Here is a 25,418-nt window from a genome sequence, read left to right on the forward strand (position 1 = left end):
ACTCCCTACCCCCAGCGTGTTTTAAGGTTGCGAAACACATCGACCATGAAGCAGGGATAAGAGCCGGAGCAGACACAAACAGCGTAGGAATTACTCCCAGCCTCTTGCAACTCCCACTCCGATGCAAAAATAGCCCTGCCAGGAGCACGCTGCTCTGTGTCATCCTTCAAGGACCAGGTGACGAGGCCTGGACATCCGTGGACTGAACCAGGAGCTGGGATGTAAAGCACGGACAGGGGCGCCGAACGCTTCGTGCTCCTTAAAACCAACGGAGGGGGATCTGAATGAAAAGAACAAATGAAACCATTGTAAAGATGATATAGAAAAAGTAGTGCTATCACCCCAGAGCGCTGCGAAACACTGAGCTAGAGCGCTTTGCACCAAGGAAAGGGGTGATAGAAGCCACAGTGGGGTACCACTGCATCCCCTCAAGCTTCTGTTCCCATTGCACATGACGCACCCGGTCTTTGCATCATTCCTCCATGCCCTCAATCCTTTTGCAATCCTATACCCAAACAAGATACACCTTATTAGGTACAGAGCACTTACAGAAACCAGGCAAGGCTCCCTGCCTGACAAGCAGCCTCTTCCAGGGGATGTGTCTCCTGATGGATAAGGGACGTTGTGCAATGGAAGGAGCGCATCACCCGGCCGTGGGCCGGCGTTGTTGTGCTTGCAAGGCACAAGGGTGGCACTTTGGTGGAGGAAACGCTCCCAGACAGCAGCACTGGTGGCTTTTGGACACTGGAAGTGGGTGCCTGAGCCCCCCATGGCGGGACTGGGTGAGTACAAACCAATGCTTCTCCTATGGGACCTGGGAATGGGCAGCGGCACGGTGGGAATTTGCAGGAGCCCCGCACCAAAACCTGCCTCCAAGCACTTCCTTTTGCTCCATTTCTCGCCTTCCTCCTCCGAAGCACAGAGGGAGGGTTTCTAACCAGCCCCTCAGCGGATTGCTAAGGCAGGGACAGTGCTAAGGCCTGAGGGTTTTGGCTCTTTCCTTCCACAGAGGGCATTTTGGGCAGGGATTACTGCTTTCATGGCAATCAGCGTGGTAACAGCTCTGCGCTGACACTGGAGAGGTTTCAGAGAGGCTGAAGCAGCTCTTCAAACCCCAATTTGGTTTATAGCAGCAGCACCTCCCCATAGATGTCTGTGTTTATGTACAACAGTCATTAATCACTTCTGCTCACTCGCTGCAGTGGAGTTGAATGGGACACGGGGCTGAAAACAAGAAACTGGAGGAGAGAAAGGCTTAGGTTTGCACACAAAGAGGGTTCTCCACCAGCTTAAGGGGTTTTCCTGCTGTACCAGGAGGTTGGGACCCCTTGAGCACACCATTGACCTGCTCGCATCCGGGGCAGCGGTGGCCCTGCATTGTGGGGTGGGAGCGTGCGGTGATGGGGGAAGCATCATCCACCGAGAGGCAACAGCATCCCTGGCAGCCAACCCTTCCCTCTGCTCCCCCCCTGCCAGGCAGCAGCAGGGATGGCAACGACACCGTCACCGCCGAGGTCTGCAAGGAGGCTGATGTTGGCGATGGAGAGTGAGTACCTCCGCGAGCGGACCCCAGGCTGTGGGTCCAGGGCTGGAAGGGGCCAAGCTCATCGGCTCCCACCTCTCCTGTGCTCCCGCAGGCTCTGGGAGGTGATGGTGGCCGGGTACCCAGTGCTGCTGGTGAGGAACAAGAAGGAGTTCAGTGCCCTCAGCAGCAAGTGCCCCCACTATGGTGCCCCGCTCAGCAAAGGTAGAGCCCTGGCTCTCACAAAGGGAAGAGGCCGTGGTAGGGAGCCGGGCACGGAGCTCTCCCCACCTCTATTGCAGGGGTCTTCAGAGGGGAGAGGCTGCGCTGCCCTTGGCATGGGGCCTGCTTCAACATCAGAACTGGAGACATTGAGGAGTACCCGTCCCTGGACTGTCTGCACCGCTTCAAGGTGAATTCTTGCCTCTTCCTCCTCCCATCATGGGTGGCATCAACCTCCGTAGCATCAACCAGGTTGGAAAAGACCTCTATGAGCGTCGAGTCCAACCTTTAAGGCAGGACTGGCAGCTCCACCACTAACCCATGTCACTGATGTCCTCCGTACCGTTGGTTCTCACAAGCTCCACGTCCCTCACGCCAGCTGAAAGCCCTGGCCACAGCGATGTGGTCCAGGTCGCACAGAGCTACGATGCATGGGATGACTTCTTGGGATCATGTAAGTCCCGGTCCTAGAGCTTCTTTCAAGCCAAGGTGATGCCGCGCATCCCGGTATCCCTCACAGCTCTTCGGCAAAGAGAGGAGGAATTCCACCTCTTCCTGAGGGCTTTTGGAAGGAGGAGGGAAGCTCATGAGCTCCTCGGCATCGTTTGACTCCCATGATCCCAACAAGTCACTCTGGGTGTATCGGAGCTCTCCGTTGCACCAGAACCTGCCAGGGAAGCTCCTACCACATCCTCAGGACCGCATGCACTGAAACACGCTCTCCTTTCCCCGCTTCAGGTGACGGTGGAAGATGGAAAGGTGTTTGTCACAGCAAAAAGGAAGGTACGGGCCTTACCTGCAGGCACCAAGCACAGGCAGCACCTTGGGGTAGGGGCGATTCCAGCACTCCCTCTTTGCTTCCAGGACCTTGCAAGCAGCCTGAGGGTGAAGGACACGAGCAAGCGATGCCCCCTGAGCCGGACCACGGTGCTGCTGCTGGGGGGAGGTCAGTGGAGCGGTCCCCACGTGCGCTGTGAGCCGCCGCTCTCCTCATCCCCATCACGGTGTAAGCGATGAGCATCCCTTGCAGGCGTTGCGGCTCTGGTGTGTGCCGAGACCCTGCGCCAGGAGGGCTTCACCGGCAGGATCATCATGGCCACCAAAGAGAAACACGTCCCATACGACAAGTCCAAACTGACCAAGGTTTGTGCGTGAAGGGCATGAGGGTACCGCATCAGAACTAAGGGCACGGTCCGCCCAGAACCGGGCTGAGTGATGAAGGGAGCCCTTCTGGCAATGGGGCGCTGGGGCACCCCCAAGCTAAAGGGGTACCATGTCCATCTCCCCCCCCCCCAGGGATCAGAATCCCCCATCAGCTGATGGCTTTACCCCCTTTTCACTGAGCTCTCCCCACTAGAGCTTGTGTTCACGGATGAGGGGGGACAAGAGGCGGATGGGGCAGTGTGAGGAGCTGTGATTTCCTCCTGCAAAGCGCACCTCCTGTGCGAGCTCACTCCCCAGTAAACCCTGCAAGCGTTTTGCTGCCTCTACTTCTGCTTTGTCTCCAGGAAATGAACTTGAAAGCCGAGGACATCTACATGAGGACACCCGAATTCCTCCACGCGCACGGCATAGAGCTCTGGACAGAGAAAGAGGTACACGGGCAGCTGAGCTCAGACCTCAATGGGTGGTTGTGTTCCTGCCACGGGGAGCCTGGCTTTGGTGCTGTCATAGCGCTCCCAAAGCCCAAGACCTGGAGGAAGCGAGGGAGAGGACCCCAGCATCCCTCCTCTCACCCAAGTGTCCAGAGACAGGGCACACAGCATGGATTGATGCAGTGGGACATCACTGGACCAGAGTTAGCCGGGAGGTCTTTGCCTCCTTTCCCCCACAGGCAGTGTCGGTGGATTTCCAGAAGCAGAAGGTGCACTTCGTGGATGGGTCCTCCCACCAGTACAACCAGCTGCTCATCGCTACAGGCTGCCAGTGAGTGCACGCAGCAGTTACCATTGTAGGCAGGACAAAATGGGTCAGCCCTGGGGTGTGAATTGCTCCGAGAGGATGCGTAGGGAAGAGGCGGTAGGCGATGCAAGGACATGCAAGGATGACGCAGCCAAGAGGTTGCACAGGTCTGTGCTCTCCCCTCGCTGCTCCGTTTCCCGGGATGGGATGTACCCGGATCCTCTCTTCCAGCTCCAGCCTCCTCCAAGTCCCAGGAGCAGACCTGCAGAACGTGTGCGTGCTCCAAACCCCAGAGGATGCCAGCAAGATCTTAGAGCTGGCAACCGGGAAGAACCTGGTCATCGTTGGAGCTTCATTCATAGGTACCAGGCTGGAGAGGGCATCAAATCATCAGTGATGCCCTGAACCCCGCTTGCGTTGCATGTGGGCATCAACTGGAAGCCTTTGGGGCAGGGATGCTCATTCGCTGCCTGGCTGGGCTCCTCGCAGAGCCCTATGGCTGGTGGGGGTATGCGTTACACAGCACACACTGATGCTTTCCTCCGATAGCCAGAAGCTTTGAGAGCTGGGAACAGTTCCTGCTCATGGACAGAGGGAAATGTGCCTTAGGGAAAGGTCCCTGTGCTCCAGAGGAGCCGATTCACAAGCAAAAGGAAAACCAAGAGATGGGCACTGTCTTGCACACAACCAAGAGCTGTTCTTTGCGCTGACACCCAGGTCCATAGCACATGAGAACACAGAGCAGGGGAAGAGCTCAATGCCTCAGCCCAGAAACACACAAAGGAGCAGCTAAGCACTGGCAAAGCATCAGATGCGTTCTCCTCACCTGGAAGGAGGGAAGGCTTCCGAGGAGCAGGTCCGTGCTTGCTCACGTCGGGCATTGCCTTTGCCTTGCAGGGATGGAGGCGGCCGCCTTCCTGTCGGACAAGGCTGCTGCCATCGCAGTGGTGGAGAAACAGGAGTTCCCTTTCCAGAGGGTGCTGGGTCCTCGGGTCGGAGGCGTCACCATGAAGGTGAGGGAAAGCTGGTGCCCATTCCTAGGATGGGGAACCCACCTTACCCGAGCAGCCCCGGTGCTGCTCACACCAAAGGAGCAATGCACACAGGCTGGGCCCAGCCTCCCTCACACGCATCACATCCCTCTTCATCCTCAAGCCCTACTTCATCCCAGACCCAACAGAGCAAAGCCAAGCTTCCAGGCACCGTGCAGAGCCAGGGACACGCATTAAACCTCGCCGTACTTACAGCATTCCAGCCTGGAATTCCCTAGTGAACGCTCGCCCCATCCTTTTCAGATGCTGCAAACCAAAGGGGTGAAGTTCTACATGAAAGCGGAGCTCCGCGAGCTGCACGGGGAGGATGGAAAGGTCAATGCTGCCCCTGCCACCCCGGAACCGCTGCTCTTAGGTGGAAAAACCCCAAACTGAGGATGAACTCGGTGCCTGCACCTGGGTTTCCCCTCCCACATCAACACCTTCACGTTTCTTTCCACCGAGAGCAATTCCGGGCTCAGAGGGCAGCGGTTTGTGCTTGTGGCAATGGTGGTGGGTGTTCTCTTAGCACACATCGGGTGGACAAGGTGAAGCTGGGCGAGAACAAGAGGCAGCAGAGAACGAGGCAGCGGGGAGGCTGGGAGAATTAGGACCGAGCTTTTAACCCTTTGGTAATGGCTCCTGCTTCCTCCCTAGGTCGCAGAGGCTGTTCTTGCCTCCGGAGAGAAGCTACCTGCGGACGTGGTAGTGGTGGGAATAGGTGAGAGACCCCAGGTGGGAGAGGGAGGCAGCTTTGGGAATGGGGTGGGGGGGAACAGGCGGTGAGCCCAGCTCGGTCCCTGCGGTCTCTTTCCCCCTGTTATCATCCAGCCCTTCCTCTTGGTCCCAAACACAGGGGGAAAGGCAGCAGCCCATGAGCAAACAGCAGCAGGAGGACAGCAGCGGCTCTGGATGCTCGCTGAGCTCCATAGGGCACTGCTCTGCTCCAAGCACGTGCTGAGGCCAAGGTTCCTCCCTGCCTTTGCTGCTCTCATCCTTGCTCCTCTCCCCGCAGGGACATTCCCCAACTCAGCATTCCTGAAGGGCACCTCCATTGCCAGAGACGCCAGCGGTGCCATCCTGGTGGATCTGGTGAGTGCCAGCTGCGTATTCCCTGTCCACACCTCCTCCCTCCCCTCTCACCACTGCACCGACTGCTTTCTGCCCCTTTAGCACATGCAGACCAACATCCCGAACGTCTTTGCTGCCGGGGATGTGGTCTCCTTCCCCGTAGCGCTGCTCAATGGGGAGCGGTGCAGCATCCATCACCAACAAGTGGCTGAGGCGCACGGTAAGGCAGAGCACCCACCTCGCCCCCCCAGCTCCCATCCCTAGGGATGGGCACGGGGCAGAAGGAACAGCAGGATAACAAGAGGCAGGGGATCTCTGCTGATTCATCACAGGTCACACTGCTGCCCTAAACATGCTGAAGAAAGAGAAGCAGCTGCACACCATTCCCTTCTTCTGGACCACGATGCTCGGGAAGAGCATCCGCTACGCAGGTAGGGGGTAGAGAGATGAGAACAGCAAAGCTGCTCCCCAGCCCATCTGCTCATCCAGGAGCTGGGGCTTAGAGACACTCGGAGCTCCCCTCAAGCAGCCCTTTGCAGTCCCTGCTTCCAAGGCAAGGAGAGGCCCTGGGTCAGTTCTGCTTGTCCAGGGTCTTCATGCCTGCTCCCCAGCCCGGACCCCACTCACTGTCCCCTCTGCCCCTGTGATGCCAGGCTGCGATGCTCTCCCTTGCAGGCTGCGGGAGGGGATACACGGACACTGTTGTGAAGGGCAGCCTGGAGCACCAGAAGTTCCTCATCTTCTACATCAGGTGAGTGAACCCATGGCCAGTCTGTGCCTTAGGTCCCTTCCTTACAGCAGGGGCTCCGCATCACCTCCAATGCCCACACACCGCAGCCACTAAAGCGGCAGCGAGATGGTGTCAGAGCAAACCAAGGCAGGGAAGGAGAAGAGGATGAGTTCAATGGAGGCACCAGCCGGGCAGGGAGCCTGGCACACACCTCTCCCTCTGCTCCCAGCAGCACCAGGCTGTGTGCCATGAGTCCCCCTGCACCCTGCACCAGCACCACCCTGCCCGGAGCCTCCAAAGCACGGGGTGCCACTGGGATGCTGCTGGGCTACGAGCACCGGAGACATCCACGTCCTTCTGCTCCCTCTTTCAGGGACGGTGCCGTGACTGCAGCAGCCAGCCTGGGCTGTGACCCCATGGTGGCTCTGCTCGCGGAGGCTTTGTACGCAGGGAAGCAAATCTCTAAAGAGGAAGCAGAGTAAGGGAGAGCCTGGGCGAGCTGCAGGCATCCCCCTGCCTGCAGAGCCCACTGGGAGACACGGGGCCAAAATGAGTTACTGCAACCCTCAATGCACCTCTCCTTCGCAGGGCCTGCGACATCAATAGCATACCCCAACTGGCAGAAACCTAAGCTCAGTCCACGCCTTGCTGTGAAGGGCATGGAGTCAACCAAGTGTTAACAGCTCCACACGCCCCTGTCCTGGCACAAGAGGAATAAAGCCATAGAGCAATAGAGCCATAGAGCCAATAGCAATAAAGCCATAGAGGAACAGAGCAAAGCTGGACCCAGCCCTCGGCTGCTCACTTGTGTGCTGGGGCAAAGCAAAGCAGTGCCTGATGCTCCCTTCTAGGCAGTGATTTGCTGGGCTGGGTTAAGAGGAGGATGCCCACATCCTGATGCTCAGCTGAGGGTGTGAGCAGACGGAAGCAGCCACGCATTCCCATACCCACCAGCCCACCCTGCTCCTCTTGGTGCTGCCATGGGGCTCCCATCCAGCCCATTGGACACACGCTGCCCTTCAGCTTTGCAGAAGCAGACATTCAGAGCCAGGGGAGCTCCCCCAATGGGAACTGATATAGCCTGTGTGCAGGAACCCCCAGGAAATACCCTACCCCTGAGGCCAGAGCTGCATCTGACCTCCAGCAACCTGCTGGCACTGCTACAGCCACCTTCAATGTCCTTATCAGTGAGCTCTTCCCACCCCGGGGCAGAGAAACCCCAGCCGCGCTCAGCATCCCCTCTGCTGCTGCATCCCTGCGCGCCGGATGCTTCCAGGAGGAGGCCAGATGCTGCAGGAGCACGGAGGCGATGCTGGAGGAGCATGGAGCTGATGCTGGAGGAAGGAGCTGCACAGCAGCAAGGATGTGTGTGCCACAGGAAACCCTGCACTTACTCACTGGTCACATGAGGCTCTGCAGGAGGAAGGGTAAACCCCAAGGGCCAGGCAAGTTCCCATAGGGACACTTAGGTTGTCAGCCTAAAACCCCTCTGCTTTGACATTCAGTGCGGGCCGGCCCGAGCCTGTGTGCTCAGGAGGTGAGACCGTGGTGCTTTGGTGTTCAAGTGTTCAGGCTTGCTCCTTTTTTATGCATGAATTTGACCCAAACTATGGCAATTTACATTGCCTGACCCCTGGGGCTCCGTGCTGCCGCTGCTCAGGGCAGCTCTGCCCCGAGATGACCACATCTTACCAGGGGAAAGAGCTGGTTTGCAGCAGAGGTCGGTCCTTCACGACGGCAGCGTTACACCGAGGCACATGAAGCGGGGATGCTGAGGGCTGGAGCACGCAGCTCCCCTCCTCTCCAGCATGGGAGCTGCTCCTCCTTGCCCTCGAGCACCCACACACGCACACAGAGCCCACGACTTCTTGCCCCCTCGGTGCACTCCAGGACTCGTTGAGCGCTGAGTGAGTGCCAATTGCTCTGCATGGACTTGCAGCAGGGCAGCTGCGGTGGAAGGGACGGGCTCTGCCTCGAGCTGGAGCCGCTCATCCACGGCCCTTTCTGCTCCGAGCACCATGTGAGGGGCTTCGGCTGGCAACGACCCTGAAGAATCTCAGCTGCTCCCAACCATGAGCAAGCAGAGCAGCTTTGAACAAGGAGGCAGGAACCCACAGACCTGCTTCACTGCTACCCCTTAACGGCCACTTCCTGCACATCCCCACGTGCCAGGATTTGGTACGAGCCTTGCCCTGGGCAGCTGGAGCCTGCTCTTGGCCCCAGACAGAAGCCCCCAGCATCTCTGCTGCTTCCCAGCCACCAAGGGAGCAGCAGCTCCGGGGGTGCAGAGCCTGCCAGGAGGGGCACACAGAAGCATCCACCGTGCTCTGAGCTGCAACGGGGCCACAGCTCCCCTCTTCCACAGTCTCTAATGCTGGAGAGCAGCTTCCAATCTCATTCAGGGCAGCTTTCTGCTGCTGGTCACCAGCAACACCGAGCCTGGACCATGGAGAAGCCCTTCTCCCAGTACCTAGAATCCTGGAGCTGCCTCGGGGCTGCCCAGCCCTGCAGAAGGATGGTTCCTGGAACAGGCCGTGTGTGACTCGGCCCTGAGTCACCCGCTCCCAGTGGCCCACACAGGGCAATGTGGGTGTGGAGCTGCTCCCATCCCACTGCCCAGCTCATGGAGGGATTCATCCTGCTCTGGAGCTCAGCAGCAGGTCAGACCTATGAGCTACACCCAGCCCTGGGTCACCTCCTGCTCTGGACAAGCTCTACAACCAGCTATGGACCCACAGTATGGGCTGGGGACCGAGCTCTGGCACTGTGTCCCCCCATCCCAGCACCCTCCTGCCAAGCAGGTCCAGCCACCCCATAGGCAACAGACTCCCTAAAACCCGAGCTGTTGAGGAGCACATAAAGTTTAATGCCTCTTTTGGTCTTCTCTAGGCAGCCCTCAGCTCAGCACCACGGCTCTGTCTGAAGGAGACACCTTCATCCCGGTTACACTCATCCTCAGCCTTCAAACGCTGCTCATCCCGGTTGCCGAGGGCGCAGGTCCGGCCAGCATCCAAGGTCCCGGTGACGAGTGTGGCTACATTCAACAGTTCTTCAACTGGCAGCTTTAGCTACTAGAGAAAGACATAAAGCTTGCCACTGAAGAACTGGTGCTGGTTAGCCAGGAGCAGGGCGCTGGGACAGCACCTGAGGAGGGAACGCACACGGTTAGAGCCAGGATTGAACCGCACCGAGCGGAGACATCACCCGCAGCAGCCACCTCATCCCTACCGCGGTGCCGAGCCCACAGGGCAACCCCTTGAGCATCACACGGGATCCAAAGGCAGCTCCAACCTCGACCTTGACTCTTCCCATCTCCCAACGCAGCCGCTGCGAGCACTCCATCAGGGCAGGGAAATCAAGGCCCTTTGTGCCAGGAAATAAGAGACAAGAGGACCTGCTCCGGCACGGACCGCAGGTAGGGGTTATGGCATTCCCTGCCTGCTCACCTCGGGCATCCGAGCTGGCACGATCCCAGCTGGCCGGGAGCCAGGGAACACACTTTGGCAGGGCGCCGCTGCCAAACCCCCGGCGGGGGAATTTCGGGAAGCTCAGCTTTATTCCATGCCGTTCTGATGGAGGACGAAGGCACCAACCCCCGGCGCCGGCGCGGGACCCTGCTGCTTCCCGATCCGCATGCGAAAACATCCCTTTTCCCCCCAACGCTTTGGATGCTGGGGATTGAGATCCAGGAAACCCCCAGCGTTCAGCCCCGATGGAGGGGACCCCTGTCTCGGTCACTGCCCCACAGCATCCCCCCCCCCCCCCCCCAGGCACTCAGCATCCCGGCTGGCCCCAAGCCTTGCTGGGGTAAAGCCGGGTCCCGGTGCTGGCGGCCGGGAAGCAGCAGCGGCGGTGGGGCCTGGCGGGAATGCCGAGCATTCCTGGCGTGCCGGGTACATCTGGTCCGGATTCCAACGAGCGGGTCCCGGCCCTGCTCCACCCCCGCCGGGCCGTGAATCAGCACCCGCCGCTCAGACACCGGCCCCGCCGGCACCGGGGGGGGCTCTGCAAGCAACCGACGGGGGGGGGAATATACCGGTAATAGCGCTCACCCCCAACCCTTCTCGGTACCGACAGACCCCACCAGCACCGGGGAGGGCCCCGGTGGGAGCTCGCCCCGTTAACAGCGCCCGCTGTACCCCCGCTGAGTGCCCCCCTCCCGGTGTAACCGGGTCACCCCCCCCCCCAATATCTCTCCTCTCGGTAGAACCAACTCCCGCCCCCTCGCAAACGGAGCCCGCTCCCCCTCCCCCCCTTTTCCCCCGTCCCCCCCGGTAACCCCGGTCCCTCCACTCCCCCCCATGGGGCACCCCACGGACCCTTCCGCCCCCTCGGCTGCCCGGGATGCTCCGGTCCGTGCCCACGGCGGGGAGCGGCCGCGGGTCAAAGTCTGCCCAGCCCGGTCCCGGAGTGAAGGTCACCCCCGGGGCGGCCACCGCCCGGCGCGGGGCGGCCCCGGCCGCGGCCCCGCCCGCCTCCACCGGGACCCCCGGGGGCCGAGAGCCGCGCCCCGGTCCCACTCTTTACCCACACCCCCTTTCGCTCCGCCGCTACCGGCAGCGAAGCCGCTCGGCCCAGGCGGAGCCTTGAAGCGCTGGGACCGAACCGAGCCGGGCCGGGCCCTGCTGCACCGCCCTACCCCGGGGAAAGGTGACCTTCCCCCGCAGGACCGCGGCGGGGATACGGGGATACCGGGACCCCGGGGGGGGGGGGGGAACGGGGACGGACGGGACTTGGCTGCCCTTAACGCTTGTCCCAGCGCGGCTCCACCGGACCGGACCTACCTGAGGGGCTCGGCCCGACCCAGCGCCCCGCTGGGCCCGTTCCGCTCCGGTCCGGTCCAACCCGTCCCGGTGCCGCCGCCTCCCTCCCTCCCGCCGGCGGCGGCTCCCGTCTCTGATCAGCTGGCGGAGTCATGACGCAGCCACCCACCGACCCCACCCCTGACCAATCACCGCCCCGCCCCAGCCGCGCCCCGCCCACCGCCGCGATTGATGCTCGCTCCCACCAATAGCGACGCAGCACGGCCAGCAGATCAACCAATGGAAAGGCAAAGACCAGCGGTTTTGCCCCACCCACCCCCATAAGGGGAACACCGGGCTCTCCCCCAGCCCAACCGGCGGTTGCCTAGGAAACGGGCGCGCCCACCCCGCCGCGGGGCATGCCGGGAGATGTAGTGCGGCGGGGGCGCTCCCGGCATGCCCCGCGCGCTGTGAGTTGGCATTTTCAAGGCGGGGGGGGGGAATGGAGGCTCTTAAAGAGCCCGACCCCCCCTCCCCAGCGGAGCGGGTCCCTGCCGGGGTCCCAGCGCTGCCGAGAGGCCACCCCCCCCTCCCGGGCCTCTTTCGGCCCTTCCATCCCCGGGGCCGGTGGCACAGCCCCAGAGTGCGAGAAGTTGCTGTCTAAGTCGGTAGCCAATCAGAAGTGAGCAGTTTCCGCATGCACCAATGGGAAGGCGCGGTGGGCGGGGCCGCAGGAACTCGGCTGACCCCGATGACTTGGCAGCGCCGAGCGATGACTGGACAACTTCTTTAAAGGGGCCGCGCCCTCCAAGTGCTGTAGGGGGGGGGGGGGCACAGGGATGGCACCACCGGATAACCGGGGCTTGGCACCCGGGGCCGGTAGCCACGGCGCTCCTGCCCTGAGCCCGCCGGGCCAAACCGGTCTGGGGATGGGGATGGGGGGGGGAAAATAGGGCGGCGGTGGTGCCCCTTTAAGGCTGTTTCCTGCCCTTCGCCCCAGTAACAGCTGATTGAAGCGGGCAAGGGGCGGAGAGCCAATAAGCTGCTGTGACGTACCACCCATGTGACTCCCACGCGCCACCGCCGCGCCATGCGGCGCTGTCCAGCGGGAGCACCCCCCCAGCCCCGAGCCCTTAAAGGGGCCGCGCAGGGTCCGGGCGCAGCGGGGGGTGGGGGGGTGTGTGTAGGGGGGTGACCGGGCAGATCTAACCCCGCTACCCCCCGGACCACGGGTGCTGATTCACGGGGTCGGGACCAGGTTTGCCCGGAGAGAGCGGGGAAGTGGCTGCAAGACCCGTCTGGGCTCATAGAACCGGGACCGGGCAGTGCCCGGCCGCTCCGCCACGCAGCCCCACGGGGAGGCTCCCGGGTGACAGCCGAGTCCCGCTCCTCATCACCGGCTGCACCGTGCACTCACCTTGCTGCCGGTGGGGTCCACCCAGAGCCCGCGGAGACCCCTTTAAGACCGGCTGCCTCGTCAGCGCGCCCGGCTCCAGCTGACAGCCGGGAGCGGCTTTGACGTCGCCGTGACGTCAGGCAGCGCGTCACGGCCCGTGTCCCGTGTGTTCCCGCGGTCCCGGGCACATGGCGGCGCGCCGGCGGCGGCGGCAGCAGCAGCAGCAGCAGGAGCATGTGACCGCTGTCACCTGACCAACATGGCCGGGCAGCGCGGATGAACGCGGAGCCGCCGCTGCCGCCGCCAGGTAACGGGGGCCCGGGGCGGAGCGGGAGCCCGCTATGGGGTGCGGGGGTCCCCGGTGAGCGCTTGGGCTTGCGGGGCTCGGCCCGGCTCTGGTCACCCGCACCCCGGTGGTGAGGGCCCTGCGGGGCTGGGCATGGGGCTGCGGCCCAGCTTGGGGCTGGCGGTGGGGACGTTGCTGATGGGTGCCCTCTTGTGTCACCCCCGAGGGGGTGTGGAGGGGGCCCCCCCACCGTGGTTCGGGATTGCAGAGGTGCCACAATGTCCCCCCATAGATCCCATCATGTTCCACTCTATAGGGCAGTCATAGGGCTGCAGAGGTGCCACCGTGTCCCCTCCACCTGCTTAGGGCTGCAGAGGTGCTGTTTTGTCCCCCCATAGTTCCCATCGTGTCCCATTCCCTGGCCCTGTGGGGGGTCCCATTGTGTCCCCCCCCCCGCCCTAGGGCTGCAGAGGTGCTGTTGTGCTCCCTCTCCCTGCCTCTGATACTACAGAGGTCCTGTCCTGTTCTCCCTCCACCTGCCATCTGGTCCTGCTTCACTGCTATGCAAGTGCCATTGTGTCCCCCCACATTAGCCCTGGCCCTGTGGAGGTCCCATTGTGTCCCCTTCCCCAGCACTTGGGCTGTGCAGATTGCATCCGTGTCCCTTTCTCAGCTGCCATCATATCCCTTCCCTGGCCGTGGAGCCATGAAGGTGTCACTATGTCCCCCTCTATGGCTGCAGAAGTCCCCCTCAAGCCAGCGCTGGTCCCTTCTCAACCCCTACCCCCAACCCAGTATCTTTTAACCAAGTTCCTAAAACCAGCTCTATTTTTCCCCCAGGTGGCAATGGGGAAGTGAGACTCACCGCGTGCCGCCGGCTCTGCAGGAGCTGGGGAGGCCAAGGCCAGCGCCGCGCTCCTCCTCTCACTCCTTCCTCCATCCAGCATGGATGGCTTCCTCCGGAGTGTGGAGAAGGACCTGAACATCGACCGCCGGCAGCTGGCTGCTGCTCCCGACAGGACCCACGTTACCGCCTTTGTCCCGCTCAAATGGCTGGCGAGCCTCAAGGAACGCCGAGTGCTTCCCGGGCTGTGCCCGCGCCCGGAGGGGCTGAGCGAGGTGGAGGTGAGGACATTCCTGCAGCATTCCGTGCAGAAGCTGCCTGCGGGCTGGACCCGGGTCGAGATCCATGGGCTGCGGAAGGAGCGGCTGCTGTACCCGCTGCGGGTGCAGCCCCCCGGCTCGGAGCAGCGCGGCGGCGGCTGCGGCACGGAGACCCTGCACGGCTTCATGCAGAGCGTGGCCTCGCAGAACTACCGCAACCTGTGGGGCCGGGCCCACCGCCGCTACGTGCGGCCGTACCGGCACGCCGAGGCACCGCACACCGTGCCGGCGCTGGGCGCGCTGCGGGCGGCCCTGCACAAGGTTTATGGCTGCCCCGTGCTGCAGGTGGGCAAGGCTGCACACGCCGCTTCTCCGGCCAAGGAGAGCCTGGTGGCCACCAAGGCTTGTCCCAACGTGCTGCAGGCTGAAGCTCTGCTCGAGTCGGCCGATATGGTGTACGTCATCTACCCCTACGTGCAGTACTGTTTGCATGATATCGTGACTTTCAGCCCGGCCAAGCTCACCAACAGCCACGCTAAAATCCTCTTCCTCCTCTTCCACGTGCTGCAGGCCATGAAGGCTTGTCACCAAGCGGGTCTGGCTTGTGGGGCCTTTTCCCTGCGGGATGTGGCTGTGGATGAGAAGCTGTGCAGCCGGCTCCGGGTGAACTTCAGGGAGTACGAGCAACCGGAGAAGGAGGAAGTGAATGTGGAAGCTGGTCTGGAAGGAATGAGTGAGCAAAGCAGTGCTGGTGTGCGAGGGCAGGAGGCGAGGTGCGCTGCCTGCCAGAAGGACCTCAGAGACCTGGTGTTGCAGTGGGTGCACGGGCAGGTCAGCAACTTTGACTACCTTATGCGTCTGAACAGCTTGGCTGGAAGGAGAATGGGAGACCCCAATTATCACCCGGTTCTTCCATGGGTTGTGGACTTCACTACCAAAAACGGGAAGTTCAGGGACCTCCGGAAATCCAAGTTCCGCCTCAACAAGGGGGACAAGCAGCTGGACTTCACCTATGAGATGACCAAGCAGGCGTTTGTTGCTGGTGGCTCAAGTGGGGAGCAGCTCCATGTCCCCCATCACATCTCCGATGTCCTTTCGGATATCACCTACTATGTGTACACGGCTCGGAGGACACCCAAGGCAGTGCTGTGCTGCCACGTGAGGTCCCAGTGGGAGCCCAACGAGTATCCAGCCAGCATGGAGCGCATGCAGAGCTGGACACCGGATGAGTGCATCCCAGAGTTTTATACTGACCCTTCCATCTTCCGATCCATCCATCCGGATATGCCCGACCTGGACGTGCCCTCTTGGTGCAGCTCCTATGAGGAGTTCATTGAAGTCCACCGCATGCTGTTGGAGAGCAGGGAGGTGTCTCAGGACCTCCACCATTGGATTGACCTCACTTTCGGGTACAAGCTGCTGGGGAAGGATGCTGTCAAGGAGAAGAACGTCTGCCTCCACCTAGTAGACAACCACACGCATCTGACCACGTACGGGGTCGTGCAGCTCTTTGACCAGCCACATCCCAGGCGCATGGTGGGACCTGCCTATACACCAGCTGAAGCTCCAGCCATCGCCCGGCCTCTTGTCCAGAACATCCGTGAGGCTGTGTTTATGGAGGATCTCCAAGTGACGGATGCAGTCAACGGGCTGGTCCTGGAGGCTACTCCCAGTGAAACCAGCTGGTCTGGGGAGAAATCCATAGCTGGTGAGGATGATTTAGAGCAAGGTACTGAAGCTTTGGATTCAATTCCTGCTACCAGTAGAGCTGCTGATCAGCCCTGCGCCGCAGTGCCACCAGCACAGCCCTCCACCCTCCCTGCTTATGCCACCGAAGGCAAAACCTCAGGGGTCCGACCTCTCCGTCGGAGCAAGGCGGGTGCTGTGGATCAGGCTGACATGAAGATCACGCTTCCCGAAGGCTTCAATCCGCTCCAGGCCCTGGAAGAACTGGAGAAATTGGACAATTTCTTGGTCAAAGGCTTAAGCAGTGAGATGCAGCTGATGGAGCAGCCATGGGAAGAGCCCCCCCTGGGTATCTCGGACCTCTTCCAGAGGGATATGCAAGCTTTGGGCATCCTGGTAGCTGAGATTGTATTTGCACCCAGGATTCGTCCTTCAAAGCCGGATGCATCCCTGTTGGAGCGGTTCCTGTTGGTGCGTAACCTGTGTCGCTATTACCCCAAGGAGATCCCGGCCCCGCTGCAGCACGTGCTGCATGTCCTGCTGCAGCTGAGCGTGCCGGTGGAGAAGCTGCTGAAGAGCAGGCTGGGCAAGGGCACGGTGCAGTTGTTTGAATACAAACCCATCTCCCAGGGCCTCCCTCCGCCCTGTCCCACGCAGCTCCTCAGTCCCTTCAGCTCTATTGTCCCCTTCCCCACGTACTTCCCAGCCCTGCACAGGTTCATTTTCACCTACCAGGCGAAGAAGATAGAGGATGAAGGCCAAGGCCGGGAGCTTGTTTTCCAGCTGTGGCAGCAGCTGGAAGGGATCCTTCCTGAAATCACTCCTGAAGGCTTGGAGATCCTCCTGCCCTTCATATTGTCACTGATGTCCGAGGAGAACACCGCTGTCTACGCAGCGTGGTACCTCTTTGAACCCATAGCTAAATCCCTCGGCCCAAAGAATGCCAATAAATACTTGCTCAAGCCACTGATCGGAGCGTACGAAAGCCCTTGCTATCGCCACGGCAGGTTCTACCTCTACACAGACTGCTTTGTGGCCCAGCTGATCGTGCGCCTGGGGCTGCAGCCCTTCCTCCTCAACCTGCTCCCACACATCCTGCAGGTTCTCGTCGGCATCGAGGGCTCACGGGAGGAGAGCAAATCCCTCCTCGGTGCAGCTGAAGATGATGAAAGTGGAGGGGAAAGCCCGGTGTCGTGTGTGTTTGGGGAGGAGATCAAAATGGACGTGGAGCACAGCTCGGCTGCGCTCGACCTCCTCGACTACACCTCTGGTGTCAGCTTCCATGACCAAGCCTACCTGCCTGAGAGCGAGGACTTCCAGAGTGGTCTCTATGTAGGGGAGTCCCTGCAGCCTCAGGAGCAGGAATCGCTCAGCCTTGGGCGGCTGAGTGACAAGAGCAGTGCCAGTGAGGTGTCCCTGGGAGAGGACAGGCCTGCGGATGGGGATTCCCAGAAGGACAAGAGCAGCTTGAAGTCAGTGGACAGCAGCCAGGACCTGAAACAGAGCGAGGAGTCGGAGGAGGAGGAAGAGGAGCGCGATGAAGAGGAGCAGGATGACTCTGCAGTTGATGCAGAGCTGACGGTGGCTGTGGATGCCGGTGCCTCTGTGGATGTCACCCTGGCTGATGACAGCAGCGAGCCAGAGGATGCAGAGGGAGAGGAGCTGCCGGATCACTCTGATGACAAAGAGCAGACAATACTCCTGGGTAAGACCCTGCTGGGGTTGAGCCTTTCCTGTAGAGCAGGGAGTGGGAGAAGGGGAAGAAGTGGGTCAAGGTGCTGGGGTATATGGGGCCAGCGATGTGACACTAGCGTAATAAAAGGCAAGGTCTGCACTGAAGTGTGTGGCTCTGAGAGCTGGGGAGCTGCCTGCAGAGCAGGCAGGGTCTGGGCAGCAGCCCAGCGATAGCTCTGTCCTTGGGGCTGTTTGTGTTTTGCAGACACAGCCTGTAAGATGGTGAGGTGGCTCTCAGCCAAGCTGGGCCCTACCGTCACGTCCCGCTTCATCGCCAGGAACCTGCTCCGCCTGCTCACGTCCTGCTACGTTGGTAATATCTGCTCCTTTGGAGCCCTGGGGTGGGCTGTGCCCCAAACCAGCCTCCTGGGTGCCTTGGTGGTGGCTTGGGGGTATCCTGCTGCTTCAGCTCATGGTGTTGTCTCTGGGCAGGCCCTACCAGGCAGCAGTTTGTACCAAGCAGCGATGAGAACAGTCCCCTGAGCACAGGAAATATCTATCAGAAGAGGCCAGTGCTGGGAGATCAAGTGTCCAAGCCAGTGCTGGCCTGTCTCCTGCACGTGGCATACCTGTATGGAGAGCCTGTCCTCACCTATCAGTACCTGCCCTACATCAGCTACCTGGTTAGTAATGTCCTTCTTCCTCTTCTCACATGTGTTGGGGTGGGAGCTGTATCTGGGCACAAAGAGGGGATGCACAGAAGATCATCCAGCTTCATCAGGAGCCTCCTGCGTATATACTTGTGCTTGGTTAAGCTTCACCTTGGGCAGCATGGGCTGAGCAGATCTGGATGTGTTGGATGAGAAGGGCTGTGCTGATGCAGCTGGAAGAGGCACATTCATTCCAGTGAAGCTTTTCAGCAAGCCACGGATCTACACGGGGCTGCTGCAGCCCCTCCTTCCCCATTGCATCCCTGGGAGGCTTTCCCTATCACACTGGCATGTGTGAAACCAGAGAGAAAGGTTTCCTTTTGCTTTACTGGGCGAGTGTTCCTACCAACAGAGCTGGCACCAGGGTGGGATGGTGATAACGGGCTGCAGGAGCAGCTTGGGCTGCTGAGGGATTGCTGGAGCGAGTGCTTTGAAGGTCTGTATGGGTAGATAGGGGATGAGAGGCTAAAGGAGGGGTTTCAACTGGATAAGAAATACTGGCAAGGCTTTTCAGCTTGAATTTCAGAGCTGACAGCAAGGAGAAAATGGGTGTAGTGCAGCTGGGTGAAAACCCACCATTTGTCATCAAAACCTCCCCAGGTTTGAACGTTTTTAACAGGGTTATTTGTCACACTGCTTCCTTTTTAGTGGTTCTGAGCACTTTGGTTATGGATCCTTGTTTTAACAGAAAGCTGATCATTTAAACATAGAGGAAAGGGGCCACAGCTGCTCATTTAAAGGAAACAAAAGGCATTGTCAGTTTTTCCAGTGTTAAAAGGGAGATTTTTCAGGGGCAGAAATCCCATTTTTCAGCAAAATCATTCTCCACCCAGTTGCAATCACAGCTCCAGCTGTGCTGCTTTGCTTTACTGGACTCATTCCTTGGGGGCACTGGTGGGATTAATACCCCTGTGGACAGCATTTGGCAACCTGATATTAAAGCAATGAAGCGTAAGGGTCACGAATAGGATACGAATCCTTCTTGCAGGATTTGGCAGAGTGGGTATTTTGGGAGAGGAAGAGCCTCTGTGATGAGCTGGAAGATGGCAGGTGTACAAGAAACAGAGTGGAAACTGGGATGTGCTTGTGGGTTTTGTTGTTGGCTCTCTCTGTTCTTGGGTGTTTGATTTGTCTGGGAGTTAGGAACTAGGACAATCCAGAAAGAAACCTCTTCGTGTTCCTGCTGATGCTGTTAACTCTCTGGCATTGCTGTAGTCAGCATCAGTGTGGTGTCAGCAAAGCCAGGATGTGCTCTTCTGCCTCATGAAATGATCAGCAGATGCATTTCTAGATGTTAGCAGCACGATTTGTGCTTGGATATTTCACGCAAGGGCTGTTCCTCTGCAGTCTGGGCACCCAGGCTCAATGTGACGTGGGGTGAAGATGCTGATTCTCTAAGTTGTACGTATGATGTAGGTTTCTCCTCTTCATATAGTGGCAAACAATACCCAGGCTAGTGATGGTCTGGGGTTGTCTCTTTGCCCTCTGAGTTTCCCATCTGTGAGAGCATCCTGCAGGGAGATGCTCTCCAGAGGATACCCATGACCTCGGGAATGTTGTGCCCCATTCTCTTTAGGCTCATCTCTTGCGCTGACATCCATGTGTCAGCTTTCAGGCTCATCCCTTGATGCTGAGACTCAGTGCTCAGGTTCCTCTTCCTTTTGAGGCTGAGCTCGGGTGATCCTGGGTGGAGAAGTGGTGTCCCTGGCCCTCAATGACTCCGTTTGCAGGTTGCCCCCGGCGGTGGCTCCGGTGGTGGCCGGCTGAACAGTCGGAAGGAGGCCGGGCTGTTGGCTGCTGTGACACTGACACAGAAGATCGTGGTGTGTCTCTCGGACACCACACTGATGGACATTCTCCCCAAGATCAGCCAGGAGGTGCTGCTCCCAGTGCTGGGCTTCCTCACATCAGCAGCCATCGGGTGAGTGCTGTTGTGCCTTCAGCGTGGGTTGGCACAACTCAAAACCAGGGATGTGGAGATGGTTCTGTGAGGGTCTTTGTGCTCCTGGGGTGGTGGGGCTGCTCCTGCCCTGATGTGTGCGCCTTGCATGCACACAGAGCTTGTGCTGCTCAAGACCTTCTGATAACACAGACAGGGCAGGAAGCATGGAGTAGAGAAGGGTCAAAAGGGATATGGAAGGGCAGGCTGGTAATGGATGTCCTCTCCAGTTTCCCCAGTGGTGCCCAGGCCCGTATTGTCCTGTGTGTTAAGACCATCAGCCTGATTGCCCTGATCTGCCTGCGGATTGGGCAGGAGATGGTGCAGCAGCATTTGAGTGACACGGTGAGGAACTTCTTTGAGGCCTTCTCGCTGCTGCAGGAGCTGCAGGACCAGGTCAGTGATGTGGGAGAGGTCCTCAGTCATCCCCCTGTACCCAGATGAAGGAATGTGGTGGGAATACCTGCATGCACCACTACTGGTGTCAGCAGCATGTAATTGGGCTTGTGTAATTACGTGGTGAGAACATCTGGTCTTGGCTATCTTCTCTTGTCCAGAGGACGGAGTCACTGAGCAGCTGTGAGGTGCCAGTGATGGAGGTGCCCCTTTTGGATGGGAAGCTGCTGGATCCAGCCGTGCTGATGGAGTTACAGAAGGTGTTTAACCCTGAGATGGCCTACATCACCTACATCCCTTTCTCTTGCTTGCTAGGTACGGCTTGGCCACCATCTCCTGGGATCTGTGCTGCTTGGTTTGGGAGCCCACTTCAGGCTGCTTTAGCTGGGAGCAGCATGTGGCTGGCTTGTGGGGGGACGCTGTGTTCACAGCCCTGTGCTGGCTCTTGTTCTGCTGTTGGTGGTGCTGGGTGATGGTGGGGATTTTCCTTCCCTTGAAGCCACGTTCTCCCCGTTCAGGTGATGTTATCCGCACGGTTGTGCCCAACCACGCGCTGGTTGAGAAGCTGGCCAGCCTCTACCTGGAGAACGTGAACCCCAAGAGCCTGCAGGTCGTCAGCCTGGAGCAAGCACCCAGCGTGGTGGGCTTAGACCAAGATACACGAGGAACTGAGCCCTTCTCTAGCCCCCACGAGGACACTCACTCCGGTACCTTTGGGAGCGTGCTGGTGGGGAACCGCATCCAGGTCCCTGTGGACACGCAGCGCGAGGGTCTGGGCTTACTTCACCTCAGTGCTGGCACTGATGGCTTCATCCCCACCTTATCCAGCGAGGAGAACACCCTGAAGCACGACCTTCCACGCAGCACCCACATGCTGTGTGGGAACTGGCTGGCCTACTGGCAGTATGAGATTGGGGTGAACCAACACGACCCTCGTTTCCACTTCCACCAGATCAAGCTGCAGAGTTTCTCAGGGCATTCGGGGGCCATCAAGTGCGTGGCACCGCTCAGCAGTGAGGACTTCTTCCTTAGTGGCAGCAAGGACAAAACCGTCCGCCTATGGCCCCTGTACAACTATGGGGATGGCACCAGTGAGGTGCCACCACGGTTCACGTACGCTGAGCACAAGAAGTCTGTTTTCTACGTGAGCCAGCTGGAAACATCACAGCACGTGGTGAGCTGCGATGGGACCGTGCACATCTGGGACCAGTTCACGGGTAAGAGGGGAAAAGGGGAGGGTTGGTTGGAGTGAACTGGTCCAAACCTTAAAGGCAGAGGGGCTAGACTGAGAATTGATGGTTCCTGTGCTGAACTGGAGAATTGCTGTTTAACATTCTCCCTCCATCTGCTGCCACAATGTCTCTGTCGTGTTTCCACAGGGAAACTTCTCCGGACTTTTGATGAATTGGACAACAAAGTCCCCATCACGGCTGTGACCACCATGCCACCTCCCTACCACAGCATCTCTGTGGCCAGCGCAGACTCCGTGCTGCGGTTCATCGATCACAGGAAGCCGGGATTACAGGTAAGGAATCCAGCGCTCTGCGATCCACCCTCCTCCATCCGTGTGCTTCATGATGGGATCACGCCTAGCCCAAAGCCATTTGTAATGGTTCCATGATCCCAGGGTCTCTTGTCCCCTAAATGCTTGATTCCCCTTGGTTTTGTCCCCCAGTAGCTGGACTTTCTCTTGCAGCACGAGTTTCGCCTGGCCAGCGGGGTGAGCGCTGGGCTCATCCGCTGCTTGGCTGTCAGTCCCAATGGGCGCAGCGTTATGGCTGGATTCTCCTCTGGCTTCATCGTGCTGCTGGACACCAGGACAGGACTCATCATGCGGGGCTGGCCTGCCCATGAAGGGGACATCCTGCAGATCAAGGTGAGAGCTGCCATCAGGGGCTGCTCTGTGGTCCTCATTGATCCTCACTGAGGTTGTGTGGAGCATCCTCTTGGCATGCGCTACTTGGCAGGGCTGGTCTGCTCCAGCCTCTGGGTGTTCCTCCATCAGTGCTGTGTCCCTAGGAGGCTGCTTAAGCTCTTCTCCCCTGTATTTAGTGCTGTGAGCAGCTTACTCTTGTTCCAGCCTGTGCTGAACAGAGATCAGCCCTCCCAGGTGTCTGCAGCAGGGACAGAGAGGAGCCCCATCTCCTGTGAAGAAGCAGATGCATTGCTTTCTCCGCAGGGCTCTCAGCTCCCCTGGGAGAGTGTCACTCTAATGAATAACTCTTGTCCATATTTACCCACCCTCAGGGAGCAGGGCTGGGGCTCCAGTGTCCTCGACCCAAGCACAGGTTAAATAAAGTTCAGCAGTGTGGGTTGTTTACCCTCTCACTAGCTAATAAGCAGCTCCAGGCTTCTCCTGCCCTCAGCAGCGTGCTCTGCTGTGAGACAGCCTCCTAATTCCTTTTCCTGAGAAGGAAAATCATTTGGCAGGTTTAATGGAGAGGGAGAGACTGTACCATAATCTCTATACAGATGATGAATTAGTTGTGTTGGGTACCACAGTGTTGTTAAGAGGCGCAGCCTGTCTCTGGAGGATAGCACTAGAGGAGGTTGCCAGCTACCAGAGAGTCCTGTAGCTTGCAGCATCCACCTGGATGCTTTGTTAATACTGCTCTGTACCATCAGTTGCTTGGAAATGTCTGGGACTTTCCCAAGGGATTACACTGTGACTGTCGGATTACTGGCAGCTAACCTCCTTTGCAGGTTGAGATACAGACTGTGATATAGGTTGGGAGCTTTTATTGCACCACTTGGTTCACTGGCCTTTCCCGTTCTGCAGGCTGCAGAGGGCAACGTGCTCATCAGCTCCTCCTCGGATCATTCCCTGACTGTGTGGAAGGAGCTGGAGCAGAAGCCTTTGCACCACTACAAATCTGCATCTGAACCCATCCACGCATTTGACCTCTATGGCAACGAGGTTGTCACGGGCACTGTGGCCAACAAGATCGGTGTCTACTCCATGCTGGAGTCCTCAGCGCTGCCCATCAGCACGACCAAGCTGAGCTCCGAGAACTTTCGGGGTACCCTGACCAGCCTGGCAGTGCTGCCCACGAAATGCCACCTCCTGCTGGGCTCGGACAACGGCATCATCCGCCTCCTGGCATAGCTGTCCCCAGCCTGCGAGCTTGTCCCACGGTGCTGGGGGCAGAGCTGAAAAGCCAGCGGTGTTCCTTATGGAGGAGGCAGTGAGATGTGTGTGAGCAGAGCATGCAGGGGGAGGTGTGCTGTTAGTGGTGAAGCATCTCTAACCTCTTATCTCTACAAAGAAAAAAAGCCATAACTGAGAAACCTCCACTGCTGCTGGGAGAGATACTGGGCGTTGTAGGTCACTGTCACCCTGCAGAGAGGCCTGGAGCTTTCCATACCATGTGTGCCTGATCCCCAGGGGACTGTGAGTTGCCCTCCAGAGTAATATGGACCACAGTTTTCCCCCTCCCTTTAAGAAGGGGTAAGAGGTGCCCCTTGACTAGAATACAACAGTATAGCTACTGCCATCTGCACTTACCCTTCACTTCCACTCCTGAACCACTGAACACTCCTATTAGGATAGCATAAGCTGGGCCTGGGAACTGCTGCCTTCAGGGCTGTGTGGTGCTGGGCATCTCCTCCTCCTGTGGTCTGTGCCTGTGAAGCCCAGACATGCACTCTGTTAACTTTAGGTTCTGCCAGCTGAGTCGGAGCCTGTATGGGAGGAGGAGAGGTTAACAAGAGCCCTTCTGCTGCCTTACTGGCTCCAGGGCAAGGACTGGAATGGAAATCAGCCAAGGCACAAACCCCATCTGCTTTGCCGTTTCATTTAGGAATGGGCTGCTGCAGAGGGATGGGTTGGAATGGGAACATGATCCTCTAGGGAGGCCACAACTACATGCTTCCATGAGGATTTTGCCTTCTGGAGCCGTAGGGTAGGGATGGCCTCTTTGTTGGTTCCTGCCCCAGAAGTGCTGCATCCCGTGGTTGTGTGAGGGGTGAGGAATGCCCTGTGTGCCACAGACTGGCAGGGGTTCTCCTTTGTGCTGGTCAGACTCCTGGGAAGAGAGGACAGCAGAAAGGTGCTCTGTTCCCTAGTGCCCTTACAGCGTGAAAACCAGGAGGCAGGATCCAGCATGGTCTCATTCTGACCTTCCCTTTGAGACCAGCACCCTCTGTTTCCACTCCAAAAGCAAGGGGAATGTTCTTTGACCCAGCTGTAGGAGCAGTTGCCTCACTTCTGTTGCAGCCCTTTTCCCATCCATCCTTCAGCCTAATCAGAGCCAGTATTAGGGAGTGGGAAGCTCTTACCTTGGGCAGAGGAGGAGCCTGCTGTGGGTTGTCCCGGGAGGAGAAAGGGCTTTCATCCAGCTGCTGGTTCGTGTCAGGAACTTGCTGTTGGGAAGGCTGCCTTCTGCTTCCAGGCAGGGTGGGGAGGTGAGCGGTTGGCCCTTGCTGTCCTTCCCTACCCAAGGGGAGCTCTCAGTCCCGTGTTGCCTATTAACCATTTGCAATAGATGTAAATACTTACTTCTAATAAACTCTTTGAAAGAGATGCAGAGGTGAGTGTGTGGGGCAGCTCTGTGCTGGAGGGGCCCAGCTGTGGGACAGGGTCTCCTGCTTTGGCAGCCAAAGCTCCAACTGTGTGTTCAGGCACCTCCTGTGTTCCTGGGTGAGCTGGAGGAGGGATGCTGTGAGGATGCCCTGGATGTGAGGTAGGACCTTGCTGCACAGGGACTTGGATCTGCTTTCCAAGGGGAAGTAGCTCCCTAAGTTGCAGCAGCGTATCCCAAAGTAGTTTCTGGTAGCAGAGCTCAAACCTGCCTCCTTCCCGGTGTCTGGGGTGTTTAGGAATCAAAAGCTGCTGCAATCCCATAGTGTTCCTTACTACTCCTTAGTGACTGCTCTCACACTGAGGACATGGGCAGAGCTGGGAAGGGTCACCGTGGCTCCCGCATATCCACTGGAGCTCTGCCCATTCCCAAGGCTTTTCCTCCATGTGTGTGCTGTGGAGCCCTGGTGCTGTGCCCCAGGGGAGGT

At 59.0% G+C, this 25,418-nt stretch overlaps 2 protein-coding genes across 2 annotated transcripts; both read left to right on the top strand.

Moving 5' to 3' along the window:
* The first annotated feature begins 1,640 nt into the window (after positions 1 to 1,640).
* LOC133278160 (apoptosis-inducing factor 3-like) lies at positions 1,641 to 9,546 on the top strand. The gene is made up of 18 exons (XM_061470683.1): positions 1,641 to 1,747; positions 1,825 to 1,934; positions 2,483 to 2,527; positions 2,609 to 2,690; positions 2,775 to 2,887; positions 3,253 to 3,339; positions 3,579 to 3,670; positions 3,878 to 4,008; positions 4,544 to 4,659; positions 4,942 to 5,013; positions 5,335 to 5,398; positions 5,693 to 5,769; positions 5,851 to 5,968; positions 6,081 to 6,179; positions 6,424 to 6,499; positions 6,852 to 6,956; positions 7,984 to 8,015; positions 9,368 to 9,546. Exons 1-18 carry the CDS (start codon positions 1,651 to 1,653, stop codon positions 9,544 to 9,546), a joined length of 1,695 nt encoding a protein of 564 aa, XP_061326667.1. The 5' UTR covers positions 1,641 to 1,650.
* A 4,127-nt stretch (positions 9,547 to 13,673) lies between these two features.
* WDR81 (WD repeat domain 81) lies at positions 13,674 to 24,939 on the top strand. The gene is made up of 10 exons (XM_061470005.1): positions 13,674 to 17,397; positions 17,632 to 17,739; positions 17,859 to 18,049; positions 19,807 to 19,997; positions 20,246 to 20,411; positions 20,573 to 20,726; positions 20,930 to 21,628; positions 21,791 to 21,936; positions 22,108 to 22,287; positions 23,191 to 24,939. Exons 1-10 carry the CDS (start codon positions 13,848 to 13,850, stop codon positions 23,515 to 23,517), a joined length of 5,712 nt encoding a protein of 1,903 aa, XP_061325989.1. The 5' UTR covers positions 13,674 to 13,847; the 3' UTR covers positions 23,518 to 24,939.
* The last annotated feature ends 479 nt before the right edge of the window (positions 24,940 to 25,418 follow it).

Source organism: Pezoporus flaviventris, unplaced genomic scaffold, assembly GCF_033815535.1.
Source record: "Pezoporus flaviventris isolate CSIRO_AGI_PZ_B2104156 unplaced genomic scaffold, CSIRO_AGI_Pfla_v1 ptg000063l, whole genome shotgun sequence".
Classification (NCBI taxonomy): domain Eukaryota; kingdom Metazoa; phylum Chordata; class Aves; order Psittaciformes; family Psittacidae; genus Pezoporus; species Pezoporus flaviventris.